Raw genomic sequence first — 24,842 nt, 5'->3', positions numbered from 1 at the left:
GACTTATACAAATAAAATTACAGGGAGAAGAAAAAAGAATAGGTAAAATATTCTTGGTAATGCATACTATGTTACTACCCCTAATAACAGATTCCGATGTTTTTTGCATAGAATTTTCTTTCTTTCTTTTTTTTTTTTTATTTTTTAAATGATATGAAACTTTTATACAAAGCTAAAAATAAGAAACTGATCATATACGGCATTTTCAATTTTGGTAAACAAATGCTGAAATGGATTTAGTATATACTGGAATACTCCCTGCCCCCCCCCCTCTCCAAATAATGCTAGAGATTTTTGAAAGTATCATCACTTAATTAATCAAAACACTCACTTAAAATATAACAAAACAATAAAAATAATTTATGGTTTTGTTATTTAATTATTCAATCCAGGAAATATAAGTGATGATCTAATTTTTACAGCTTCATATAACATCATACCATACAATGATCCAGCTGCTGTTAATAAAAGGGAATGATAACACTTCTACTCCACCCTGAGACTACTGCATTATATTAAAAAAGATAAGATTATTTCTTTGAGTTTCAATATGATCCGTTAAATTTCTGATGGTGTATAAAGAAAATGTGTGTCCACATGCTCTTATGAGCACAAGATACAAATTTCATATACATAAACACCTATGAAAAGCTAATAATGGTATTGTATATTTTAACAGATGGCTTCATAATACATCTTAAAACCTAAATTAACTAAGATGTACATTATGAAAATAATGACTCCCTCATTTCCACAGCATCACAATCAATTCAAAAACTATCTTGCTCATATTTAAACATCTACCGACATCTCACTGAATATAATTTCTGAAATAATCTGAAATAATTTAACACACTGATAACTCTAATAAAATTTCCATTTCCATGAACAATATAAACATTTTGATTTCATCTCTACATCACATAATTAACAGTCATAAATCTTTTTTAAAAAAAATGAAAGGTGAAAGGTTACAAGAACTATTTCATAATTTTCAGCCAATGTTGCTGAACTTTTGAAAGTATATTTAGTTAATAAAATGGCCTTCCTTTTGCTTAAATTATTTCATTAAAATAAATAAAACCTTCAAAATTCAGAACAATAAAAAAAAATCATGTCATCAAGATAAAAATGCTATCATTGCTATACATTTAATAATAAAACAAACAAAAAAAAAAAGATAATGAAAGTATCCTCACAATGAGTAAATATCAATATAACAATACTCTGAAACTTATTATAATACAGATGTTTTGGAATATAAACTAGAACTCATATTACAGCGGTATAATGAAAATATGATACCTGGAATGTTTAAAATACAAAACAAATTTTATTCAACATAATTCCACCTGTTTAGGTATTTTTTATAAAAATGTTAATAAAATTAATCATTAATCGTATTTATTTTTCAGAAGGATCTGAGTTCTGAATAAAAATCAAAAACTGCATTATAACAAGCCAATAAAACAACAATTTATTATATTTAAAAATATATTAATTGACTTTAGTGAATATGGCAAAGATCACAGTTAAATGATGTGAAGAATTACTTATGCATAATAATCATTAAAAACATTTTTAAAGTTGTAGTAATGAAATGTGTTTATTGTTATTTACTTTAAGTGTGCTTGCTGTATTATGAATTTTCAAAAACTATGTACTAAAATGAAACAATTATTATGCAGAAGAACCCTCCAGCCTGACCCGATCACATTTATAACTTTGGTTAACTACCAACAGACAATTTATATAAACGGCAGCTAAAATTCAATGGCAGTAAATTTAGTTTTAGGATTTTCTATATCATCTTTACTCTGGATTAACTTCAGTTCCAGTTGTGCTGAAGTAAAAGGACCATTCAAACCTGCCTGAGCTAAAAATCAAAATTATACATTAATATGAAATCTGAAAGTATAAGAATTTAAAAGATATATCTACCAGAAAAATATAACAGAAACAACAATGAAATATAGAACTATTAAAAATATTCTTTATAGTCATATCATTTTACTATATTCAGTCTCATATAACACAGCTTTCACTACTATCCACTTACGGAACGCCTATATTCCCATTAAATTTGCATTATATTGTATCACTAGTATAGAGGAATTCCATGCTGAGACAGTAAAGTAGCTGTGGTTCGATGTTGCTCAGGTTCTTTTACATTTGAAAAAAATCACTTCTTCAAAACAATCAATTATATGCCTTCTTTCTAACAAGAATCTCACTATTTCAGATAACAAACGGGTAGCTAAAATTGTAGCTGCCTGTTTCCGCACCCCTGGCGCCCATACCCAGGGCAGGCGTCGGGGGGGGGGGGGGGGGGGGGAATTGGGCGTCGTAGCCGCCAAAACCCTCCCTTTTGAAGACTTGACACTCATTGGCTACCCTGAGTGTCGAGTCTTCGAAATTTGAGTCATCAGAATTCAAGGAGAACCAGCCTACCAGTCCAGAACACAGGGGGGGAGCCCCCTAGTTATGCATATAATAACTGTACATAACATTTGATTTATGAAATTATTTTTGGATATACTTGGAGTAATCACTGACATCTTAATGAATGGAGTTAACACTTGATTGAGTCTGAGATCAGTAGCAGAATTTTCATAGGAGACAAACCTAGATGGCCTATCATAAATTAAATTAGATAATTGAATCTCATCATATAATAAATGACCACATGACAATGTATCCATTGGTCAAAAGCTTTGGATCACAGAGCTAATATTATTTGTTCTAATAAGGAATAATGGATCTTGTCAGGAGAATATGATTACATTCACTCAACTCTTCCTCTTCTTGCTACAGTTATCAATTCAGAAATAATACAGAAAGTCTGTGGTAAGTACAGTTCCATGCAACTAGAAGACATTCTATAAAGATCTACTCCTTAAGTCAAAAGAATTGAATAATGTATAAGTTGGTCTGATAGTAAAATGAAGGATATAGCATGATTAAACCACTCTTATTATTTATATTGATCATATTGTTATACCCTGATAAGTTGGAACATGAGATATTTCATCTTATCATTGTATAACAGAGCGAACACAATACGAAACATTATAACATGCTTGTTTCTAGGTATCAAAATACTGCTTTGTAGATATATCAAATATTTCAAACTAAAAGAAAACAAATAGTTATTTATATAATATTTCAATAAGGAACCACTCACTAGTTAGTATAAATAATAGTGGAAGTGTAAACATTTAACATTTTATTAGAGCAATAAGTACTAGAAGTTATAGAATGATATGCACAAATTCTAAGGGGGGATGTAAGTCCAAAGGTCAGGAAGCAGTAACGCGAAGGGAGCGGTTTGCCCTGGGCATTTGCGTGCCAACAGTGCACAAAATACGTAGCGGAGAAAGCTGGACGCTGTGACGTCAACCTACATGAAAGCGCTAGGTGGACATTGCAGACTGCAAGAATCGCTGGGAACCAAGGCGAAATATAAGGGTCGAGCACCCCCACACGAGCCTTTTTTTTGTTCCTGATCTCCTGGTGTTGGTCTCGCGGTGTCGTCAGCGGGTGAAGGGTGGCAGTGCCTCCACTCCGGAGGGTTTTGATAGAGGCATCGTCGGAACTAGAAGGTCGTACCTCCGTGGAAAGAGTAAGCCCGGCCGTCCACAGAAAGCCAGATAGAAACCCATGGATATTTCAATTAAGGAGAGACAGATTCCTGAGGACCTCTTAATGTGATGCAGTTCGAGATAGATAAGTAGACTTTATAGTATTTGTTAAATATGAATGAAAGGATTTGTACCGTGCTGTGAATCTAAGGAAGGAACATTAATAATATTATATAGAACTGAACTGTAGTGATCCTGAGAAAGTTACCGTATATTTACTGTCTCCTACTATGATCGAATTATGTTATATGTTTAAAGAGGTTATGATAAAGTTCAGAGTAAAGAATTGCTATTAATGACAAGATTGTAGAAGATATAGATGCTATTATATGTTTAAGGAGGTTATGTTTAAAGTTCAGAGTAAAGAATTGCTATTAATGACAAGATTGTAAAAGATATAGATGCTATTTTGAGTTGTTTGATTGAAACTGAATTAGAAAAGAATTATTGAGATTATTATGCATAATTTAAGTGTTTAATGTTGATAAGATTTATACTGAAAAGATTAACAATAAATAATCAGTCTGAGTATCCTAGTAAAATTGGAATGTTTTAATGTTTACCTGGCTGTCAGGAACTCTCTTAGAGTGAGATTTAAGTTAAATGTACTGTATGTATATAATTATAGTATCTAATAACCTTGCTTTTGAATACAATTAAGTCTATCTGTGATTTTGGAATCCGATGCACCGCTTATAAAAACTTACACGAACCTAGGTGGGAAATTAGAAGGAAGAGATTTTGGCCATGTCTGCAAAGGTCAAGGTATCACTTAAATACTATCTAGAGCTCGCCTCTTGATTGATATTATTATTTAATCTAAAAGCACTAAGTGGCACAGCAAAAAAATAAATTTCTTAGTGTTTTACGAGGTTGATCTCAGATACTCTGATACCCTGGGAACCGCTGGTATTGGCTCGACCCTGGGGTAATTCCATTGTTATACAGGGGTATCACGTGATACCTGAGAAAGAGTTGAACAAGAATTTGAATAAAAGAGTAAAAGAGTAATTATATTAGAGATAGGAACACAACAATATGAAGCGGCATTAAACTTGATATCAAAACCTGATATATTTAACCGAGTTCTTTAATTTATACAGATGTTTACCTCCTAAACAAATATGACAGACGTGTAAATACTCTTAATTAGATTAACCACCTGCAACAAAACAAATGATAATTAAATCAGCAATAAAAGGAACAAAAATATAAAATAAGCAGGAACATGGAAACCATTAATTACATCTTAGCTATAACCTTATAGAAAAATTACAACATTTCAGCTGTTTAAGCACATTTTTAGTGACAATGTCAAATGAATATGGTAGGGAGACTGATTGGCTATATAAATTAATACAGAATAAGAAAGGAAAAAAAAAAAATAAATAAAATAAAAACACCAAACCAGCAGTGTGCAATATAGTGTTTCCACCTATTTTAATTTATGGATCCAAAACTTAAAATAAAATAACTAATGAAAGTTAAGAAACTACATATGAGAAAAAAAATGTGGAAAGTGAACGAATAGCAACAATGATAGGAGAAACATTCAGAGATGGTCCAAAGTCTAGGTTAAGTCAATGTAATTACAAGTGCTCTAGATGAAATGCAGGATCTAACAAACAGACTGCAGTATATGTTCACTTCAGCAATTTAGAGAAAGAGACTAACCCTCCTGACTCCATTTCCAGAAAACAAAACAAAAACAAATGAAATAGCAGGAAATCTTAATTGATGACAGAACACAACAGCATTAAACACACATAACACAAACAAAATGACATCGAAAAGTACAAATGCAAACAATAACTGAAGACATAAGAAAGAATGAGAAGAGTAAGAATTTATAAAAATATTAAAATCCAGAATTAAGGTTTGTTTCAAAATGTCATGTTAGCTTAATTTAATATCACTTACCTACATACACCATAATGAACAAAATGTGTATGAACTATGCCTTTAATGACAATCAAAAATAAACCAAAAACTTCATTGGTCAATTAACTTTGTAATCAGTCATCCAGTTACTAAGAGGTGTACAGGTGCTGAGCTAATCTCCATTAGTCACTTTAAGGGGAGCGGGAGAGAGTGATTGGTACAGTTGGCACGAACAAGTCAGCTTCTTAATTAGACAGATACCTAATGTTGATTATTAATGCTTTCTCTCTCTCGCTCTCTCTAGTACCAGTCCTTCCCTTAGGCTGACTACTACAGGCTGGCTAGTCATCACCTGTGTCCTATTTCCTAATTAGAGATGACCAGTTATAAAGTTGACTGATTGCTGAACTTTTCAGATTATTTTTGATTTTAATAGTTCAGACTACATATATTTAGTTCACTTCACGGCAAGATTAACTTATTCTAATGTAACATTTCAAAATTTAAATATTAATTCAGGATTTTTATTATTATTATTATTATTAAGAGAAACCTCCAGGGAGTCAGAGACTCATCAAGGGAGGCCACATACTACATACACCAGCTAGCATACTTATTCTTGAATTCATTCACACTGCTTGCACTCACAACATCCAAAGACAATCCATTCCACTTGCCCTCCACCATCTGAGAGAAAAATCTAGCCCTCACCCCTATCTTAGCAGCTTTCATTCTCAGCTTCCAAGGATGCCCTCTCGTCCTATCCCCACCCTCCATAAATTGAAAAATTCCATCAATTGAAATACTGTATGACCCTTTGTAAGTCTCAATCATATCACCCTTCTTTCTCCAGTTTGCTAGTGTCTGAAGTCTACAAATTCTCAATCTATCTTCATAATCAGTATTCCACAATCCTGATCATTTTTAACACTCTCCTTTGTACTCTCTCCAACCAGACCTGCACACAATAGTCCAAGTGAGGTCGTATCAAGGCCCTGTAAAGAGGCAAAATAACGTCTTCATCTGTGAATAACACATTTACATTTTTTCAGCATTGCAATTATCTTTTGAGTTGTATTTGCAATCTTTGCCACATGGCCCCTTAACTTCAACTTCCTATCTATTAACACCCCAAGATCCATAGTCTCATCAGTTTCTTCTAGCCTAATCCCACCAATATAACATGATACTGGATATCTAATAATAATAATAATTTCATCCTCTTCTAGTTCTTTTCTTTCTTATATGCCTCCCATTATTGTTTGAAATATTGTAGTTAGAGTGCATAATTTTGTTACAGTGGTGTTTGCTATAATGCATGTCTATTGTAACTGGAAGAAAACTATTGATGGGAAGGTTGATAATGTAAACTTAACTGTGTAGTTCTATTAAAGTATTCACATTGTGAAATTTAATAGAACTTTTGATATAATAATAATTATATCAAAATAATAAATAATAATAATAATAATTTAATAGAAATTTTGTCCTCTTCTAGTTGTTTCTTTTTTTGTCTCGTTCCATTCACTGTTTCCATTTATACTCTTTCATGATACCGATTTGTGTACTTATGTATGGTTACTACCAATCCAATGTGTTCTTCATATATGTGTGATTTCCTGCTTCCTTTGTTCTATCACCAACTATTTCCTTTGTGTTCCAAAATTCCCAAAGTGCGATGAAAACTCAATCAATGCCCACCGACCTAATTTCCGAATGTTGGACGATCCACAACTTACAAATCAGGCCATGCCTCCGGCCATTTAGCAACAACAAATGCCCTTTTTTGGCAGATTCAACTTGCAGTATGACATAGCCCTACACTCATTCTGAAAATGTCCGATGATGGTCAGTCGACCGAAACGGTTCACACCCCATTAACATTCCCCCCTGCCCCAGTTTCCCATAAGTAAACCCCCCCCCCCAAAGTGCCCTTAAACACAATAATATATATATATATATATATATAATTAAAATAAACCCAGGTTTCCAATTTATTCTTCCCTCGTTAAACCCCCCCCTTGTTAAAAACAACCTTCAGCAGAAAATGGAATTTGAAGACATCCTAGTATCAAAACAAGGTATGTAAAAAATTTTTCCTCCTCTTTCATTCTGCTATAATTGCCTTCAATTCTCACCCATAATGCCCCAAAATATATATATATAATTTTTTTTGAGTAAAAATAGCCAATGTATTTAAAATAAGAGACACTCCTAAACAAAAACAGGCTAAAATAGCCGTAATAATAATAATAATAATAATATTTCCTTTGTTTACTAACCTCACCATCCAGATTTAATACAACACACAGGAATAAATATTATGCAGTAATTCCAATGGCATTACTCCTAAGACCTGTATTTTGTGACTGATGTGAAAAGGGATTCCATTTCTGACTTTTTCAATTACTAGAAATTTATTAAGAGCCTCGGTTGGTATAGACAAAGCCCTTTAGTCGGAAAATCCTGAGTTCGATTCCCATCAGTTGGAAGTTTTTTCCCCACTTGGTTAGACTATAATAAATTTAGTTTAATCCTTTATCTAAGTGTAAGCAAACAAAGTTTGAATCTGAAGTATCTTCAGGGCTGAGGCAAAGAGTCCACCTTTACCACGAGTTGCCTCAGCCCTGAAGATACTTCAGGTTCAAACTTTGTTTGCTTACAATTTAGATAAAGGATTAAACTAAATTTATTATAGTCTAACCAAGTGGGAAAAAACTTCGATCTTTCTCTCTTTTGAAAACTCGAAAGGCAAAACCCCCTTTCAAGTTTTCAAAATTCGAGTCATCAGAATTCAAGGAGAACCGGCCTACCAGTGCAGAACTCGTGGGATTGGGCGCCAGGGGTGCAGAACCCCCTTTTAAGTCCGTAATTCAAGGAGAACCAGCCTACTAGTCCGGAACTGGGGGGGGGGGCATAGCCCCCCCGGTGTGTGTGTGTGTGTGTGTGTGTGTGTGTGTGTGTGTGTGTGTGTGTGTGTGTGTGTGTGTGTGGTTAGATGATTGATGTTCCATTTGATATGCACTTTTAAAAGTAGTGTACACATTGTATTTGTATAGTGTTTGAAGTTTTTTTTGTTTTTTTTTGCAGAGGTTAACAGAGATATAAGATAGGCATAGATTTACTATGGTTGATGAGAATTCGTGTGTAGAGGCTTAAGTGCTGTGAGGAGATCATGTTGGAGACTTAATGGATTTTTAACAACACTCAAAAAGAATTAAAATAGAATTTAATACTTCCTATATTTCGTCCTAGTCACTAGGACATCTACGGGGATTACAAAAACAGTTAATGTAACATACACACAAATAATAAACAATACTGGGCCCAACCACGTGGGTGACACTAAAGTCCTATCTAGTTTGGAGCACCCTCTAAGGGCAGTAGTAGGTGGCCTGGAATGTAAGGTGGGACCTCTAGTGATGAGTGTTTCCCAAATCTTCGGAAGCTTAATACAACCGTATTTATTCAGATTTGGTTGGTTTTTGAGAGCCGCTGCTGCTGCTTCCAAGAAAAGTCTCTCTTTCTTGAATTTGCTGTGGTGGAGCATGGTGGTTTTCTTCCAAGATACCCTGTGGGTGGTATCCAAAACATGGTCAGCCAAGCCTGAATGGCCATAGTTGTGTTTACAGATGTAAGACTTGTGTTCCTCTAAGCGGATGGATACTGATCTGTCTGTCTAAAGTACGCCAGCTTACAGGAACAGGGTACTTTGTAAACTCCAGGCAGAGAGAGAGAGGAGGGAGCTGATCTTTCGTAGAACGGATAAGGGTAACAAGTTTGCGGTGGGGCTTATATGCTGTGTGTAGGTTGTACTTTTTTAGTATCTTGGCTATTTTTTCGGATGTGCCACAGATGGAGGGTATGGTGATGGCATTTTTAAATTCTCGTTGACGAGAAGGATGAGGAATGGGGGGGAGTTGATTATTTTTTTGATACTGTGATCACTGTAGCCATTGGAGAGGAAAGTGTTATGTATGTGGTTAAGCTCAGTCGTGAGGGCGGTTCCATGCTCCACCCCCCCCCCCCCCCAAAATCAGGAAGTATAGTTTTTGGTGCTGATAGAGACAATGGATAGATTACATCTCTGTTCTTGAAAACATTATAACCCCTAACATCTCTTTAAAATTATATAGTCTCTTAACTGTTGCCGATGCACAAAAAACAGTTGGATAGGACAAAAGAATGAATATTTTATGACCTCAACCATACTAATGAAGGAATATTCATTATAAAAAATAAAATTTTATTAATGTATGAAACAATGTTTATCACACTGAGCTAAACAACATTTACCTTGAGCACATTTTAATGTTCTCTTCAAGACATCTTGCAAAGTGCTTACAGTTTTTTCACAAGACTCCTAGAATATGAAGAGACTATTTATTTTGTATAAACAAAAACTGACAACTAACATTAAAGTACTTCTAAGACTTTTATGAGCTATTTTCAATTCTTTTATTTGAAAATTTTCAAAACTGCAAAAGATTAATATTTACTATACTATACTCAACAAATCTTTTCAAAGATAAAAATGAATCACATTGAAAAACAATGTGCAAGAAAGTTTCAAAAAGAATTAAAGTTGGCAGTCTTACTGGTGAAGGTGTAGACTCAAGCATACAAACATTATTCAAGAAAAAAATGAAACCATTCAAAAACAAGAACCAAACCTTCGAGTCTTAGCAGCAAACTCTGAAGTAAACATTGAATGATTCGGCTGAGAAGGTATGTGGTAAAGTAGTCTACAAGGATAGAAAAATAAGAACACAAAGTTGTACGCAAGCTAAAGATGCAACACAGGAAAATAAAGCACACAAAAAAGTTCCTAGCAAAAAATGTTGACAGATGTAAAAGAGTACAGAGAAAAATATGTATGTGTGAGAGAGAGAGAGAGCTAAGGTATGTATAAAAGTACCTACACAAAACTCAAGGGAAGATTTGGATAAGAATATTAGAAAATAAAAATACTGAACTAACACGTTTTTTCTCACCTATTCACTATACTATACTCAGCTGGCATTCATCCTACGGCATGAAAGAAAGCCAGTATACAACTAGTTCACAAAAATAAGGTGATAAATGTTCAACATCTAGTTATTGACCTATTGCTGTCACCTCAATTTTGTCGAAAGTAATGAAAGAGGTTATCAACAGTTAATTTCTTCAACACAGAGAACTGTCATTTAATAGTGACCACAAGTATGGATTTTGCTAATCTAGATCCACTGGAGATCTCCTAGCATACATCACACACACATCTGGACCTATTCCACCATGGAAAGTTTTGGAGAGACATGTGCCATTGTTCTTGACATCTCCAAGGTTTTTCACAGGGTCTCACATCGAGATCTTATTACATTACCATCATTCAGACTGCCTTCATCCTTGTGTAACTGGATTGTCAGTTTTCTCTCAGATTGATCCTTGTATAATGAAAGATGGCATTCTCACTCTTCAGACTTTCCTGTTAGTGACACTGTCCTTCAGGAATGTCATTTCGCTTACTCTCTTCCTGATTTATACAGGGTGTCCCAAAATTCACGCAAGAAGTAACTTTGATAGAAAACATGGCTTTTTAATTAAAAATTGTAATTTCTTATTGATTCATAAAGTATACAGTATAGGGTTACGCATGGAATAGCATATCAGGTAAATGGCCTCCACGGCTTTGCTGGCACATACACACTCTTTTGTCAAAATTTTCCATGACCGTTTTGCATAAATGTGGCTGAATCTCGTTGATACAGCGCTCAATTTCCTCCTTCAAGGCGTGGGTGGTCGTGGGCTTGTTGGCATAAACCTTAGACTTCAAAAAACCCCAAAGAAAAAAGTCCAACGACGTTATGGGCGGCCAATTCTGATCACCAAAACGGGAAATTACAGGACCAGGAAATGACTCATGCAGTAATTGAATTGTTTCTCGGGCTATATGGCATGTGGCACCGTCTTGTTGAAACCACATGTTGTCACATCCATATCTTGCAATTTAGGCACAAAAAACTGGATTATCATGTCGCGACAGGGAGCACCATTAACTGTTATTGCCTTACCAGCCGCATTTTCGAAGAAGAATGGACCGATGATGCCTCCAGCCCAAAATCCGCACCAAACAGTGACACGTTGTATTTGTTTCTCAACAATCACTCGTGGATTTTCTGAATCCCAAATGCGACATTTTTGTCGATTAACAAAACCATCAAGATAAAAATGAGCCTCATTGCTGAAGATGATTTTGTTCGAAAAATAAGCATCCACTTGTTGTTGTTCCATAAACCATTCAACGAACTCTCTTCGCTGTGTGTGGTCAGTAGGCTTCAGTTCTTGAGTCAATTGAACTTTGTAAGCATAAAGATGCAAATCTTTCGTGAGAATACACTGTAAAGAGCTTCTCGAAATGCCCAATTCAAGACCACGGTGCCGAATTGATGTTCCTGGACTCTCAGCAACACTCTCATGAACTGCTTCGATGTTTTCTGTTGAATGACTTGTTGAGGGATGGCCAGAGTGTATAAGATCACTAATTGATCCAGTTTCCTTGAATTTTTTAATTAATCTTTTCACAGTTGATGAAGTTAAATCACTATTGCAACCATATTTTGTACGAAAATTGTGAACTGTAGCTGCCAAACCTTCATTATTTTTAAAATATTGCTCAACAATGAAAATGCGTTGTTCTTTCGTGTAGCACTCCATTTTTAATGACCCTGAACTGTCAGCTGTCACGTTGTCTTTTTTTTCTCGTTGGCAACACTTTACCACACAAATGGTGCTAAATTTAAATCTTGCGTGAATTTTGGGACACCCTGTATAAATGATCAGCTCTCATTGACTGCAAACCATATTCATAGTTCTGCTGATGATAGCACACTCTGCCCATCCTACTCATATGACAAGCATTGCAGCGATCAAACATCCATGTGCTGAGGCTAAAGTGCTGTGAGGACATCATGTTGGAGGTTTAATGGAATATTTACAGCACTGGGAAAGGATTAAAACTAATCTCAATGTTTCTAATATTTTGTCTCAGTCATTGAGACATCTTCAGGGATTACAAATAACTTTCGTAACAACACACTCAAATACAATACTAAATGAAACATGTGGGTGACTCTAAAGTCCTATCTAGATGTGCGCCTTCTATGGGAGTTTGTAGGTGGCCTAGGATGTAAAGTGGGATCTCTAGTAATTAATGTTTCCCAAATTTTGGGAAGTTTTATGCAACCATATTTATTTAAATTCGGTTGATTTCTGAGTGCCACCACCACAAATTCTAAAAATAGTCTTTCTTTATTGAATTTACTATGGTGGAGCATGGCAGTTTTTCTCCAAAAGATCCTATGGCTTGTATCCAAAACATGGTCTGCAAGGCCAGATTGACCATATGTTGAAAAGGTTCCACTGGAACAAAGCTTGTGGGCTCTATTGGTTAGAGTTTTAATAATGTCATATTGTTGAGAGGGGTGGTGGTGGTGGTGGTGGTGGTGGAAGAGCTTGTGAATGTATCTGCCTGTGTGAGTAGGTTTTCTATATACAGAGAAGGAAAGGTTACCATTAGGAAGGTATGTTACTAAGGTGAATAGGAAGGGTAAACTATTGTTATTTTCCTTTTCCATCGTAAACTGGATTCTTGGATATAGGCTATTGAGGTGACTGAGGAAGGAGTCTAATGTGTCTGGGCCATGAGGCCAAATAGAGAACATATCTTACTAGACAGAGGGTTCGAGAGGGCCTGAGTCTATGACTCGTTTTTCAAAATTTTCCATGTAAAAATTATCAAGAGAGGTGTGTGTGGGGGGGGACCCATAGCAGTTCCATCAATCTGTGTGTAGATTTTGTTTTTCCAAGAAAAATAACCAGAACTGATGGAAAGAAAAAGAGATCTAAGATATCAGAAGGAAAAACGTTTTTAAAGTGTGTTAGGGTGCCAATTAAGGGAATATTAACAAACAATGAGGTGATGTCAATGCTTACCAATATATCTGTATTATTTAAAGTTAGATTTTCAATTAAGTCTTAAAATGGGTAGAATTTTTTATATAGGATGTGGTAAGACCAGTGGGGGGAAGGGGGTCAGAGAGTTAACCAGCTGCTTTGACAGTTTGTAGCAAGGTGCATCAAATGGCATCTACTATAGGTCTTAGGGGAGAATTAGGTTTGTGGATTTTTGGTAAACTGTACATCTGGGTGGGACGAGAACTCAAACCTTTCAGTTTGAAGAATTACGATTAATTTTAATCATTTCCCAGTGCTGTAAATATTCCATTAAACCTCTAGTGTTCAAACATATCACGCTTCAAGATCGTTTATAATAAGAGCCCTGAATATTGATCTCCACAGTATTCTTGACTGGGGTGAAAACCACCTAGTCAACTAGGTTTGTTTTAAAACAGATTATTCATCTTCCCACCCAAATTCCTGAAAATCCTCTTCACTCATTCAACACTCTAGATCTTTTCTTATTCTTAACTAGTTCTTCTTCCAGGTACTCTGTTCAAGTGACTGCTCCTCTTGGAAAATCACACCACAATCTTATCCAAGTTTCATCTCTGGTGGAACATCCATTATTCACAACCTCGCATGCTCTGGCATTACAATACCAAGTGGTAGGACTTATGTGATTTTTATTACTCTTGTCCATGGCCAGACTACTGTTTTCATTCTTCAGATCCAGATACCTGTTGTAATCTTGTTACAGAAATAATCCATATTGGAATGGAAAGATTCATTCCTCACTCTGTTCATATTCCCCAACCCACATCTAAACCATGGTTCTCCAAAAAATGTGTGGCTATTGAAAAGAGTTAAAAATGGTAGAAAGCATACTGTAAAAGGAATCAAAGATGAAGGTGACATGGAAACTAAAGGTAAAGATATTCTAGATGGCTGGAATAATGACTTTGAAAGACTTAAGTGAAATAATTAGTGACAGAACAGTATTAGAAAATATTCAAGAAGAATGCAAAGAGGAGTGCATATCAACACTTGAGGTAGAAAAAAAATCAAAAGCCTAAAATGTAGAAAGGCAGATGGAGTCGATGATATTCGATCAGAAACACCATAATATGAAGATATAAAAGTTTTGCAGTGGCTACACTGCATAATTCAGAGGGCCAGGTCAATAGTTCAAATTCTAGATAGAGTACAGCTCTCACAGTTCCCATTATCTCAGGAATTTCTGTAATAAGCATTCAAGGTAAAATTTATGCAAGCATACTTGAAATGAGGCTGAAATATTTTCAGAGAAACTGGAAGAACAAGCTCGATTCAGGCAAAATAAAAGTTTAAAAATTTTAAGATAAGATTTTCACTTAAATAGTTTTAATGAAATGTGATTTAAACATAGTTAAATCATTTTCACATGTAACAAAAATTATATAGAATTTTATTTAAAAACTACAATATAAATATTATCCAACATTACATGGACATAATCAGGGAGACTGACCATTAACTACATTCAAAACATGAATCACAATAATTATTCATAAATCATGCATATATTAGCTCGTGTCTCAGGTGCAGCTTAAGTACATGATATTACACTATTAGAGTTCAAAGGAACAATTGTAGAGAGTTGTGTAAATAAAAAAGAATTTAAAATAATTCTTAATTTTAAAAAGGAAAACCTTATGAACAATTAATAGTGATCACTTCCCAAAACTTGGATATTGGCATGGAATCTGACCAGTTGAGATTTGGACAATTTTGTAGTGTTTCACATGTTTCAAGGAAAATAATCAAATTTGTTGGAAGTTTTTTCCACTTGGAAAAACTTCCAACAAATTAACAAGTTACACTATAAATTAAAGATACCAAGAAATTATATACTTGGTTTAATCCTTTATCCAAGTGTAAACAAACAAAGTTTGCACCTGAAATATAATCAGAAGTTATAATCCTTATTATAACTTTATTCAAAATTGTAATTTTGGATAAAGTTACAATTTATCCAAGTGTAACCTTGGATAAATTGTAACTTTATCCAAGGTTACACTTGGATAAAGGATTAAACCAAGTATATAATTTCTTGGTATCTTTAATCAAATTTGTTCATTCCAGCAAGTTCAAATTTGACTGCATTTTCCTTAAAACATTTGAAATGATACGAAATTGTCTGAAACTCAACCGATCAAGAAAAAACCAAAACATAAAAGGTCTTTCGTTTTATCAGGGGTAAAACAAAGATGCACTATCTACATTATTCATGATCTATATAGATTGCATTATTAGAGAAAATGACATTAAACCTGATATTAAAATCTGATATCAAACTTATCTCCTTTACTTTATGTAGATAATGATGTACTCCAGTGCAAATCTCCAAGATTCTTTAACCAAAGTGACCAATTGCTATAACAAATTTGCATTAAAATAAACAATAAAAAGATGTAAACTATGAAAATAGGCAAGAAAATTGAAAACCAGCTATATTCCCAATGGAGGTGTAAAAATAATCATAATTTAAAATTCTGAATATTTTCACACATTGTTTATGTTAGTACATTTATTAGTTTTGGTTTCATAACATGCATTCTCGGCACTTGCGATGTGTCCGTTATTGATGTTGTTGTTGTTGTCTTGTCCTTTGAAGAGTCTTAGATGTTTCCATGTGCATTACTGATGTTACTTTGTCAAAATGAAATGTGAAGCATTTAAAAAAATAATTCATGTACTTACTGGATTTGGATAGTTGTATTACTTTCAGAAATTTCATTGTAGTTTAAAATATTAATTGTTGTGTTTTATGAAGCCATTCTCTTTTCACTAACGGAAACAACGTGTCAGCCATTATACTTAGCTTCTCGCTTGCCACTTTCATGGAGTGCGTATGCTCGCCATGGAGTTTGATCGGTGATTGACAGCTGACCAAGAGAGCGTTCAATATCGTAGGTAATGAAACAACAAGAGAGCGTTCGGGAAGAAAAAAGAACGCAGGCCAGCAGATATTTGAGTTCTGAGGAAATTAAGGTTTTTTTTTTTTTTTTTTTTTTTTTTTTTTATGACAGTCGGAGGAAAATTAATAGTATATTCCGAAAAAGGAATCGTAAAACTGTGAGTTTTTAAAGTGGGAGACTCAATAAATATTGGTAAATAAAAGAAGATACAGCTATTGACGTTCTAAAGGAATGTTCAAGGAAACGTCGATTGGAAAATTTCATCTCTTTTAAGGACGCTGGAACTATTTGTTATTTCTACCAGAATAGGAGACAGAATTCATGTTGTTTATAATGAGATGAGATTATTATTAATTTTTTTTCAATCTATCCTCATTTTTATGCGATTTTCTCTATAACAATTATTTCTATTTAACGAATGTATTTATATATGCACAAGGGTTCACTCCGATTGGTGCAATGACCTTTTTACTGTTCCTTTCAGAATCCAAAAAAAATCACTGACTCAAGACCAAATACAAAAATTAGACATTTAATAAAACAAAAACAATATATATACACTTCAAACAAAATTACATAACTACAAAATTAATTGGATCCAAGGCCTTTTAAAATAAACTCATACTTAAGAGATCACCCATTTTCTAATTCATTCTATTACTGATTTGTTTAACATACACTTCATCACATCCACTAGACTAAACACTTTATTTACACACAATAACAAAATGTTCATAGCCAGTTTCTCTGTTAAAGCCCTTTTCCGAAGATATAAGATTCTCTTCTTCTTTTCATAGGATTCTTTCTCATCACCCTCATGTAGTACACATTATTCTTTTTGACTCTGAAGCAAGATATTCTGAATTTACCGAAGTATAGGTACTCTTACCTCACACAGTTCAATTTTTGTTAATTTTTTTGTACCAGCAAAAAAAGTTTCTTCTACCGCTTTATCTAAGTTGCTAAATTCCGTCTCCTATTCCAGTAGAAAACAAATAGATCCGGCGTCCTTAAAACAGATGAAATTTTCAATCAGCATTTCCTCGAACATTCCTTTAGAGAACGTCAATCGCAATGTCTTCTTTTATTTACCAATACTTACTGACAGTCTTAACTCCTCCACTTCAAAAACTCACAGTTCTACGATTTCTTTTCCGGAATTATACTATTAATTTTCCTCTGACTCTCACATAAAAAAAAACTTAATTTCTTCAGAACCCAAATATCTGCCAGCCTGTGTTTTCTTTTCTTCCCGAATGCTTTCTTGTTTTCTCTGTTACCTCGATACTGAATGCTCCCTCTGTCAGCTGTCAATCACCTATCAAACTCCTCGGCAAGCATGTGCACTGTTACACCCTGATACCTTAAGAATGTAGAATTCCCAGCTATCATGGTGTAACATGAAGAGAAAATAATATAAAACCCCTGTATAAAAGCTAATAGATGAATTATTTAAAAGAAAGAAAAATATTTTTGCATCCAAGTATAATATAAAAAAAAAAAAAGGGTGTTTGTTGAACTAACTAACAAAAGAAGGAATATATTAGTGTTGTGATATAAAAAAAAAAGTTTAGCTAAGTAAAACAGAAAAGGATTAGTCATAAGAAATTGTATGTAAGAGGCTAGAGATTAAAATATTAAGTAAATTCAGAGAAAAATTTTGGAAGGGGGATTAATTTAGAGGCTAGCAAAAGAAAAACAATAGACTATCGCTCAGGGTCAATTACTGGATTTAGACATCGTCACGGGCTCGCCGACCGAAGGATGTTTGGCAGAAAAACGCCACTCTAATTGGTCGGTGAAGTCGAATGAAGTAAGGGGCGAAGAAAATAAATCAAAGAAGGTGCCGTTAGGGGTCAAGGTATAAAAATGTTAGAAACGCCCCCCCCCCACGAGGCTTTTCCCGGATAGTTTCTTCACGAGCTCCTTTGTGTAGGTTTTCACGCGGTTTTCCTGAGTGGTGGGATTGGAGTTAAATCTCCGTCGTCACAACAAGGAAACAAAAGTGAGCGGGATTTCGATTCCATATTTCCTATGGTAAGAAACGAGGAATGCCATTTAGCCAAAGGAAAGAAGGTATTGTCTAAGTGTTTCGTCATCCAGTGACAACTACGAGAAAGGGAAATCTGCAAAGAAGTCGGTGTCCATGTGGCGAGTTTCACAGCCATGGTATAGATGATTCTAAAGTGTGTTATTAATTCAACTACGAAAAGTAAAGATCGCATAAGCACAGTTTAATGCCAAAAGAACTTAGGAGTAACAGATTACAAGAAAGATTATACCAGTATAGTACAATCAGAAAAAGGTAGAGGCCAATATGGAAAACTCAAGAGAAAAAGGTACTGTAAAATCTCGTGTTAACTGAAAATCGTCTGTAATTGTAATCATTATTCTATTACTGAACTATTGAAGAGACTAAGGAAATTTATACTAGGACTTTAGTACATGACTGATTTATAATGAAAGTATGCTTGTTAATGTTAATATTATATAAGTAATTATGTGTCCTGAGATTTATGCACGTGTATTGTAACTTATAGGAAAGTTTTAAATGTCAAAGTTATGTGTTAACACAGTGAAAGGATAATTTAATTTACATAGTTTTAGATAGTTAAATAGAGTGAGTTGATCACATATGTCCAGGTGCTACAGCATAGGGCGTATTCAGACTAATATAGGGTTAACTAATGTGTTAATTAGATCTGGGATTATTCATATAATTGTATGAGTTGAATTTGTTATGGCGACATGATCGTGATACCCATATAGGATCATAGCCAAATACTCGTGATTAGCTAATGTTATTTTGTAAATGTTTTCTTAGTATTGAATTGAATTATATTAGAAATTGAATTGTACCATACTAATGAGTTTAATAAACCTTTGTTCATTGACAAAACAGTTGTCTGAAATTGCTGCCCAATGCACCACTTGAAAAACGTACGAACCTATTCATGCGGGAAATTAATGTGTAAAAAAAAAAAAAAAAACGAGATAAAGTGTCACGACTGCAATATCGTTTCACATTCAGACATATTTTAGTAATTGCTCCTTGTTTTTGTATTTAATATCTGAAACTAAATGTCCCAAAAGGCGCAGCATAATATAAATATTAGGGACACTAAGGGGAGAAATAGCTTAAATATTTGTATTTTTGGGTGATATCTCGTGCATAGATAATAACTGAACATAGATAAGCAGAATTTCACTAGATAGAATAATAATCATAACATGGGACACAATAGCACTTCATGAAAGTGGCAAGCAAGAAGCTAAGTATAATGGCTGACACGTTGTCTCCGTTAGCGACAACAGAATGTCTTCATAAAACACAACACTTAATATTTTAAACTGCAATAAAATTTCAGAAAATAACACAACTATCCAAATCCAGTAAGTATGTGAATTATTATTTTAAATGCTTCACATTTCCTTTTGACAAAGTAACATCAATAACGGGCACATCATTTCTCCATTACAGGATCCTCATTTTAGAGAACAATATCAAAAATTCTCACAAAAACAGCAACAGAAAGTTTAGGAATGCAAATGATTAGAAAAAGAGGACTACGAGACTAGAACAAAGAAATGAAAAATATAATAAAACCAAAAAAGGACAGTTACCATAAATGGCTAAATTCTAAAACAATAGAAGCAGAAGTAGAGTATAACAGAAACAGTGCAATTGCAAAACGAGAAATAAGGAAAAAACATAGAGAGAGAGAGATGGAACAATTTCTTAAGAAAAGGATTTCTTAAGAAAATTCATAAATAAAGAAATAAAAGAAAAGATAAAAATACAAACAATTGATTTAGAAAAATGGGTGATCTATTTCCAGAATCTCTGGACAGATAAGAAAAATGAAATAAAATTTCATAAAACAAAGAATGATCTAACAGAAAATATCACGATGTTAGAACTGAAAAATACAATAAAGAAGATGAAAAATAGGAAAACACCTGGAGAAGACAATCTAAATATAGAACTATGCAAAAATGCAGGTGAAAAATTTAATGAAAGACTTCGGAAATTTTTTAACATGGTTTAAATGTCTGAAAAAACTCCTAACTCTTGGAAAAAAACACTGGTTATCTCAATCTATTAAAAACTAATAAAGACAATTGCAATAACTACAAGGGTGGTCTGAAACATTCTCAGGCTAACAATGAAAAAAAGAATTTATAATTTCAAATTATTTTTATTTTTCAACATAATTTCCCCTAAGACTAATACATTTATTCCAGCGATGTTCCAGAGCCAATATCCCGTACCTGTAGTGGTTCTCATTAAGATCTGCAAAATGCCCCTCTATAGCTGCAATCTCCTTTTGATTTGAAGAAAAACGCTGACCAGTGAGGAAGAGTTTTAGTTTTGGAAAGAAATAGAAGTCAGAGGGAGCCAAATCTGAGGAATAGGGTGGATGTTCCAACAATTCATAGTGCAGATCCCTTAATTTTCCCATTGCCAAAACACCTTTCTGGGCAGGTGCATTGTCCTGATGAAAGATGATTTTTTTTCTTCTGCAAACTGGGTCTTTTCTCACGAATTTTTTCGTCTAGTCTCGTAAGATTGAAATAATATTCCAAAGTTATTGTTTTACCCTTTTCAAGATAATTAATAAAGAAAATGCCTTTTCTTTATTAATTTGGCATCCCAAAACACTGATGTCATCATTTTTCTTGCTGATGAAACCGAATTTGTCTTCTTTGGCACTGAACAACCGGCTTCTGTCCACTGTTTTGACTGTTGTTTGGATTCTGGTGGGTAATGGTGAATCCAAGTCTCATCCATAGTAATAAATAGATGCACAAAATCAGTTTTATTCTTGTTAAAATGCTCCAAGCTCTGTTCAGAGATTTTCATGTGAGTGTATTTTTGATTTGAAGTGAGCAAGCACAGCACCCATCTTAAGCAAAGCTTTTTCATTGGCAATTCTTCATGCAAAATATATCCTACAAGTTCTTTTGAAATGCCTATAGTCTCAGCAATTTCATACACTTTGACTTGCCGGTCATCCAATACCATATCGTACACTTGATCAAGGATTTTTGGTGTTGTTACACTTTTGGACATCCTTCAAGTGGATCATCTTCAAGGCTGGTATGGCGACGCTTAAACTCAGCAGCCCATTTCTTAATTGTTGAAAACAAAGGAGAAGAGTGCCCATAAACTTTTATGAACTTCGAATGAATTTCTTTTGGCATTAAACCTTCTTTTACAAAGAATTTTATAACTGCATGATACTCAATTTTATCCATTTCAAGGATAAAATTGAGTATCGAGTATATTGAGTATACAGACAACACTTTTGCTTCAGACAGCCATATAAAACAAACTACTTGATAGAATGACTTGCAATTTCACATGGATACTTATGACAGATGTACCAACTTAGAAAAAAAAAACCTTGCCAATAGTGTTGCCATCTATGGTCGAGGCTGAGAACTTTTCAGACCACTCTCGTATACGGGAATTAGTCTGCTAAATACAGGATTTAAAATATATGCAGGAATATCAAAAGAGAAGCTAAACAGTATTGTAGAGGACAAACTACTAAAAGAACAAAACGGGTTCCAAAAAGGCCGATCCTGCATAGATCCAATTTTTACTGTAAAATTATTAATAGAAAAGAGAAGAGAATTTCAAAAAGAAACACATGATCTTTATTAATTATGAAAAAGCCTTTGACAAAATTAGTAGACAAAAATTGTTTAAAATATTAACTGACGATTTTGATGATGTAAAATTCCACAGGAAAAGCGGATATTGAAGATTCAACATTATTTCAAAGCCAAATGTTTATAGAATGTTTTGTCGATCTGGAAAAGGCATATGACAAGGTGGTACCAAGAGAGAAACTATTCAATACACTACACTTATATGGTGTCAATAGGGTATTATATCAAGCAATACTTAGTCTTTATTTGAGTTGTAAGTCAGTAGTTAGAATTGAAGGAAGTACAGGAAGATGGTTTAATGTTAAATCTGGTATGAGACAAGGATGTACATTATCACCTCTGTTATTCATTATCTATATAGATCACGTTGTAAAAATAAAGGATTTTTTTTTATTATTTTGATCTCTTTATTTCTAACAATTATTTTTTTTATTTCTGAGTGTACCTATATATTATATGCACAAGGGTTCTCCGATTGGTGCAATGACCTCTTTTTTTTTTTTTTTTTTTTATTTCTTTCGGAATCAAAAACATCACTGAACACATTTAATAAAACAAAAACAATATATACACTTGAAACAACTTTACATAACTATAACTACAGAATTAATTGGATCCAAGGCCTTTTAAAACAAACTTACACTTAAGACTAGACTAAACAATTTGTTTTCATAATGACAAAATGTTCACAGCCAGTTTCTATCTTTGTCAAGGCCCTTTTCCAAAGATATACGACTTTATTCTTCATTTTCGTAGGATCCTTTCTCATCACTCATGTAGCACACATTAATTCTTCCCGACTTAATTCTGTCTTCTTTTCAGTAGAAATAATAGTTAGATCTGGCGTCCTTAATACAGATGAAACTTCCTAATCAGAGTTTTCTCAAACATTCCTTTAGAACATAAATATCAATTTCTTCTTTTATTCACTAATGCTTATTGACAGTCTTAACTCTCTTCCACTTTAAAAAAAAATCGCAGTTCTATGATTCCCTTTTTGGAATCTACTATTGATCTTCCAATTAGCGTTTCCTCGAATATTCCTTTTAAAATGTCTATAGCAATATTTTCTTTTATTTACTAATACTTATTCCACTTTAATTTCATAGTTCCACCATTCCTTTTTCTTAATATACTATTGATTTTCCTCCGACTGTCACATAAAAAAAATCAATTTCCTCCAAATCTAAATACCTGCCAGCCTGTGTTCTTATTGCTTCTTTCTGAATGCTCTCTTGTTTTCTCTCGTTACTTCGATACCGAAAGCTCGCCTTGTCAGCTGTCAATCACACATCAAACTTCTCGGCGAGCATGAGCACTCCTTGAAAGTGGCAAGCGAGAAACTAAGTATAATGGCTGACACATAGATTACGTTGGCGACAAGAGAATGTCTTCATAAAACACAACTTAATATTTAAAACTACAATAAAATTTTTTGTAGTTTTAAATATTTATAAGTACATAAATTTTTAACTGCTTTACATATCACTTTGACAAAACAATTTCAATAACAACACATCGCAAATGCCGACGATGCGTGTTATGAAACCAAAACTAATAAACATTCTAACATAAACAATTCATAAAAATATTCAGAATTTTTAAATTATTTTTTACATCGGTTTCATCTTTCTTAGCTCTTTGGCTTAAAGCTGTATGGCTTTTTTCTTTAGTATTACTTTTTACACATCAACCCAGAGTTCATTATGAAAAATACATTTCTCTGACATTTGATTTATTTAGTACTGAATGAGAGTTTTTGATCTCTTAAAGTTTCTGCCAGTCTCTGAAGAGAACCATCCAGTTTGCAACAGCTGTCAGGCCAGTGGAACCTTTATGAAATGCACTAATAAAAGGTGAACATGTGGATACTACAGTAACAGTAGTGTTCTTGGATGATTAGAAGTGGTACATTGGATCCCAATAATAATGACAAAAAAGTAAACCTATTTATTCAAAATAGTATTAACCTGGTACTTTTCCAAATCTTCTGTAAGTTAGATTTCCTTTCCATTAACACTCCCTATATTGATGGTTCCTAGCTTCAGATGTTGAATTGGAGTTTGTTCCAGTAGCTGACTTTTCATTGTTCACCATGGTTCCCTGATGAAAACAGCAGGGACCTTGTTTAACTACCTTACCGGCCATTATGGATCAAATACGCATCTTCATACGCTTCATATCCATCATATATTTCAATGTAATATCAATGGTATTATAATTTTAATATGCACTTTGCATCCACGATAACCTTGACGCCTTGACCGGTAGAGTGGTTAAGTGTGTGATGCCCCAGCCGGCATATAATCTCATCATGTTGTATCATCATATGCATTTGTGGTTTAAGCCAATAAAAAGTACAATTTGGTCGGCAAATCCCAAATTGCCAGCGCATCCTCGTTTGTCAGTATCCCGATAAATACCTAATAGGGTGTACCACAAGAAGGTGAGTATTGGGCATTATGTCAGAAGCCTCAGTCAGTTCTCTGCATTCCTTAAAAGGCTACATGGAGGTCTCTTGCCAGTTATTTGGCTTTGACCCTTATGCGACCCAATCTTAAATATATTATCATAAATTCACTTAAACACAGCGATTATAATGAATTGCTTGAAAAGGCGGTGACAAGGAGCGAGAGAGAGAGACTTATCATTCCTCTAACAACACCATAGATTTTAGAGGTCAAATTCAAACATAATTTAAGAAAATCATTTAGTTTTTTTAATTGATTACTACATTCTTATA

The 24,842-nt window shown here is 33.9% G+C and overlaps 1 protein-coding gene across 1 annotated transcript in view; it reads right to left on the bottom strand.

Moving 5' to 3' along the window:
- Positions 1-646: 646 nt before the first annotated feature.
- The window catches only part of Pdxk (pyridoxal kinase), a 185,010-nt gene continuing 160,814 nt past the window's right edge, over positions 647-24,842 (bottom strand). The window contains exons 9-10 of the mRNA XM_090411801.1: positions 9,819-9,885; positions 647-1,876 (exon numbers count right to left, since the gene is read on the bottom strand). Of these exons, the coding sequence (XP_090267927.1) occupies positions 1,764-1,876; positions 9,819-9,885 (180 nt within the window). The 3' untranslated portion in view covers positions 647-1,763. The remainder of the gene's footprint in view (positions 1,877-9,818; positions 9,886-24,842) is intronic.

This window comes from Typopeltis vanoorti, chromosome 22 (genome assembly GCF_054136105.1).
Source record: "Typopeltis vanoorti isolate ZY-2024b chromosome 22, IOZ_Tvanoo_1.0, whole genome shotgun sequence".
NCBI classification, from domain to species: domain Eukaryota; kingdom Metazoa; phylum Arthropoda; class Arachnida; order Uropygi; family Thelyphonidae; genus Typopeltis; species Typopeltis vanoorti.
This window is presented reverse-complemented; position numbering and strand designations above follow the sequence as displayed.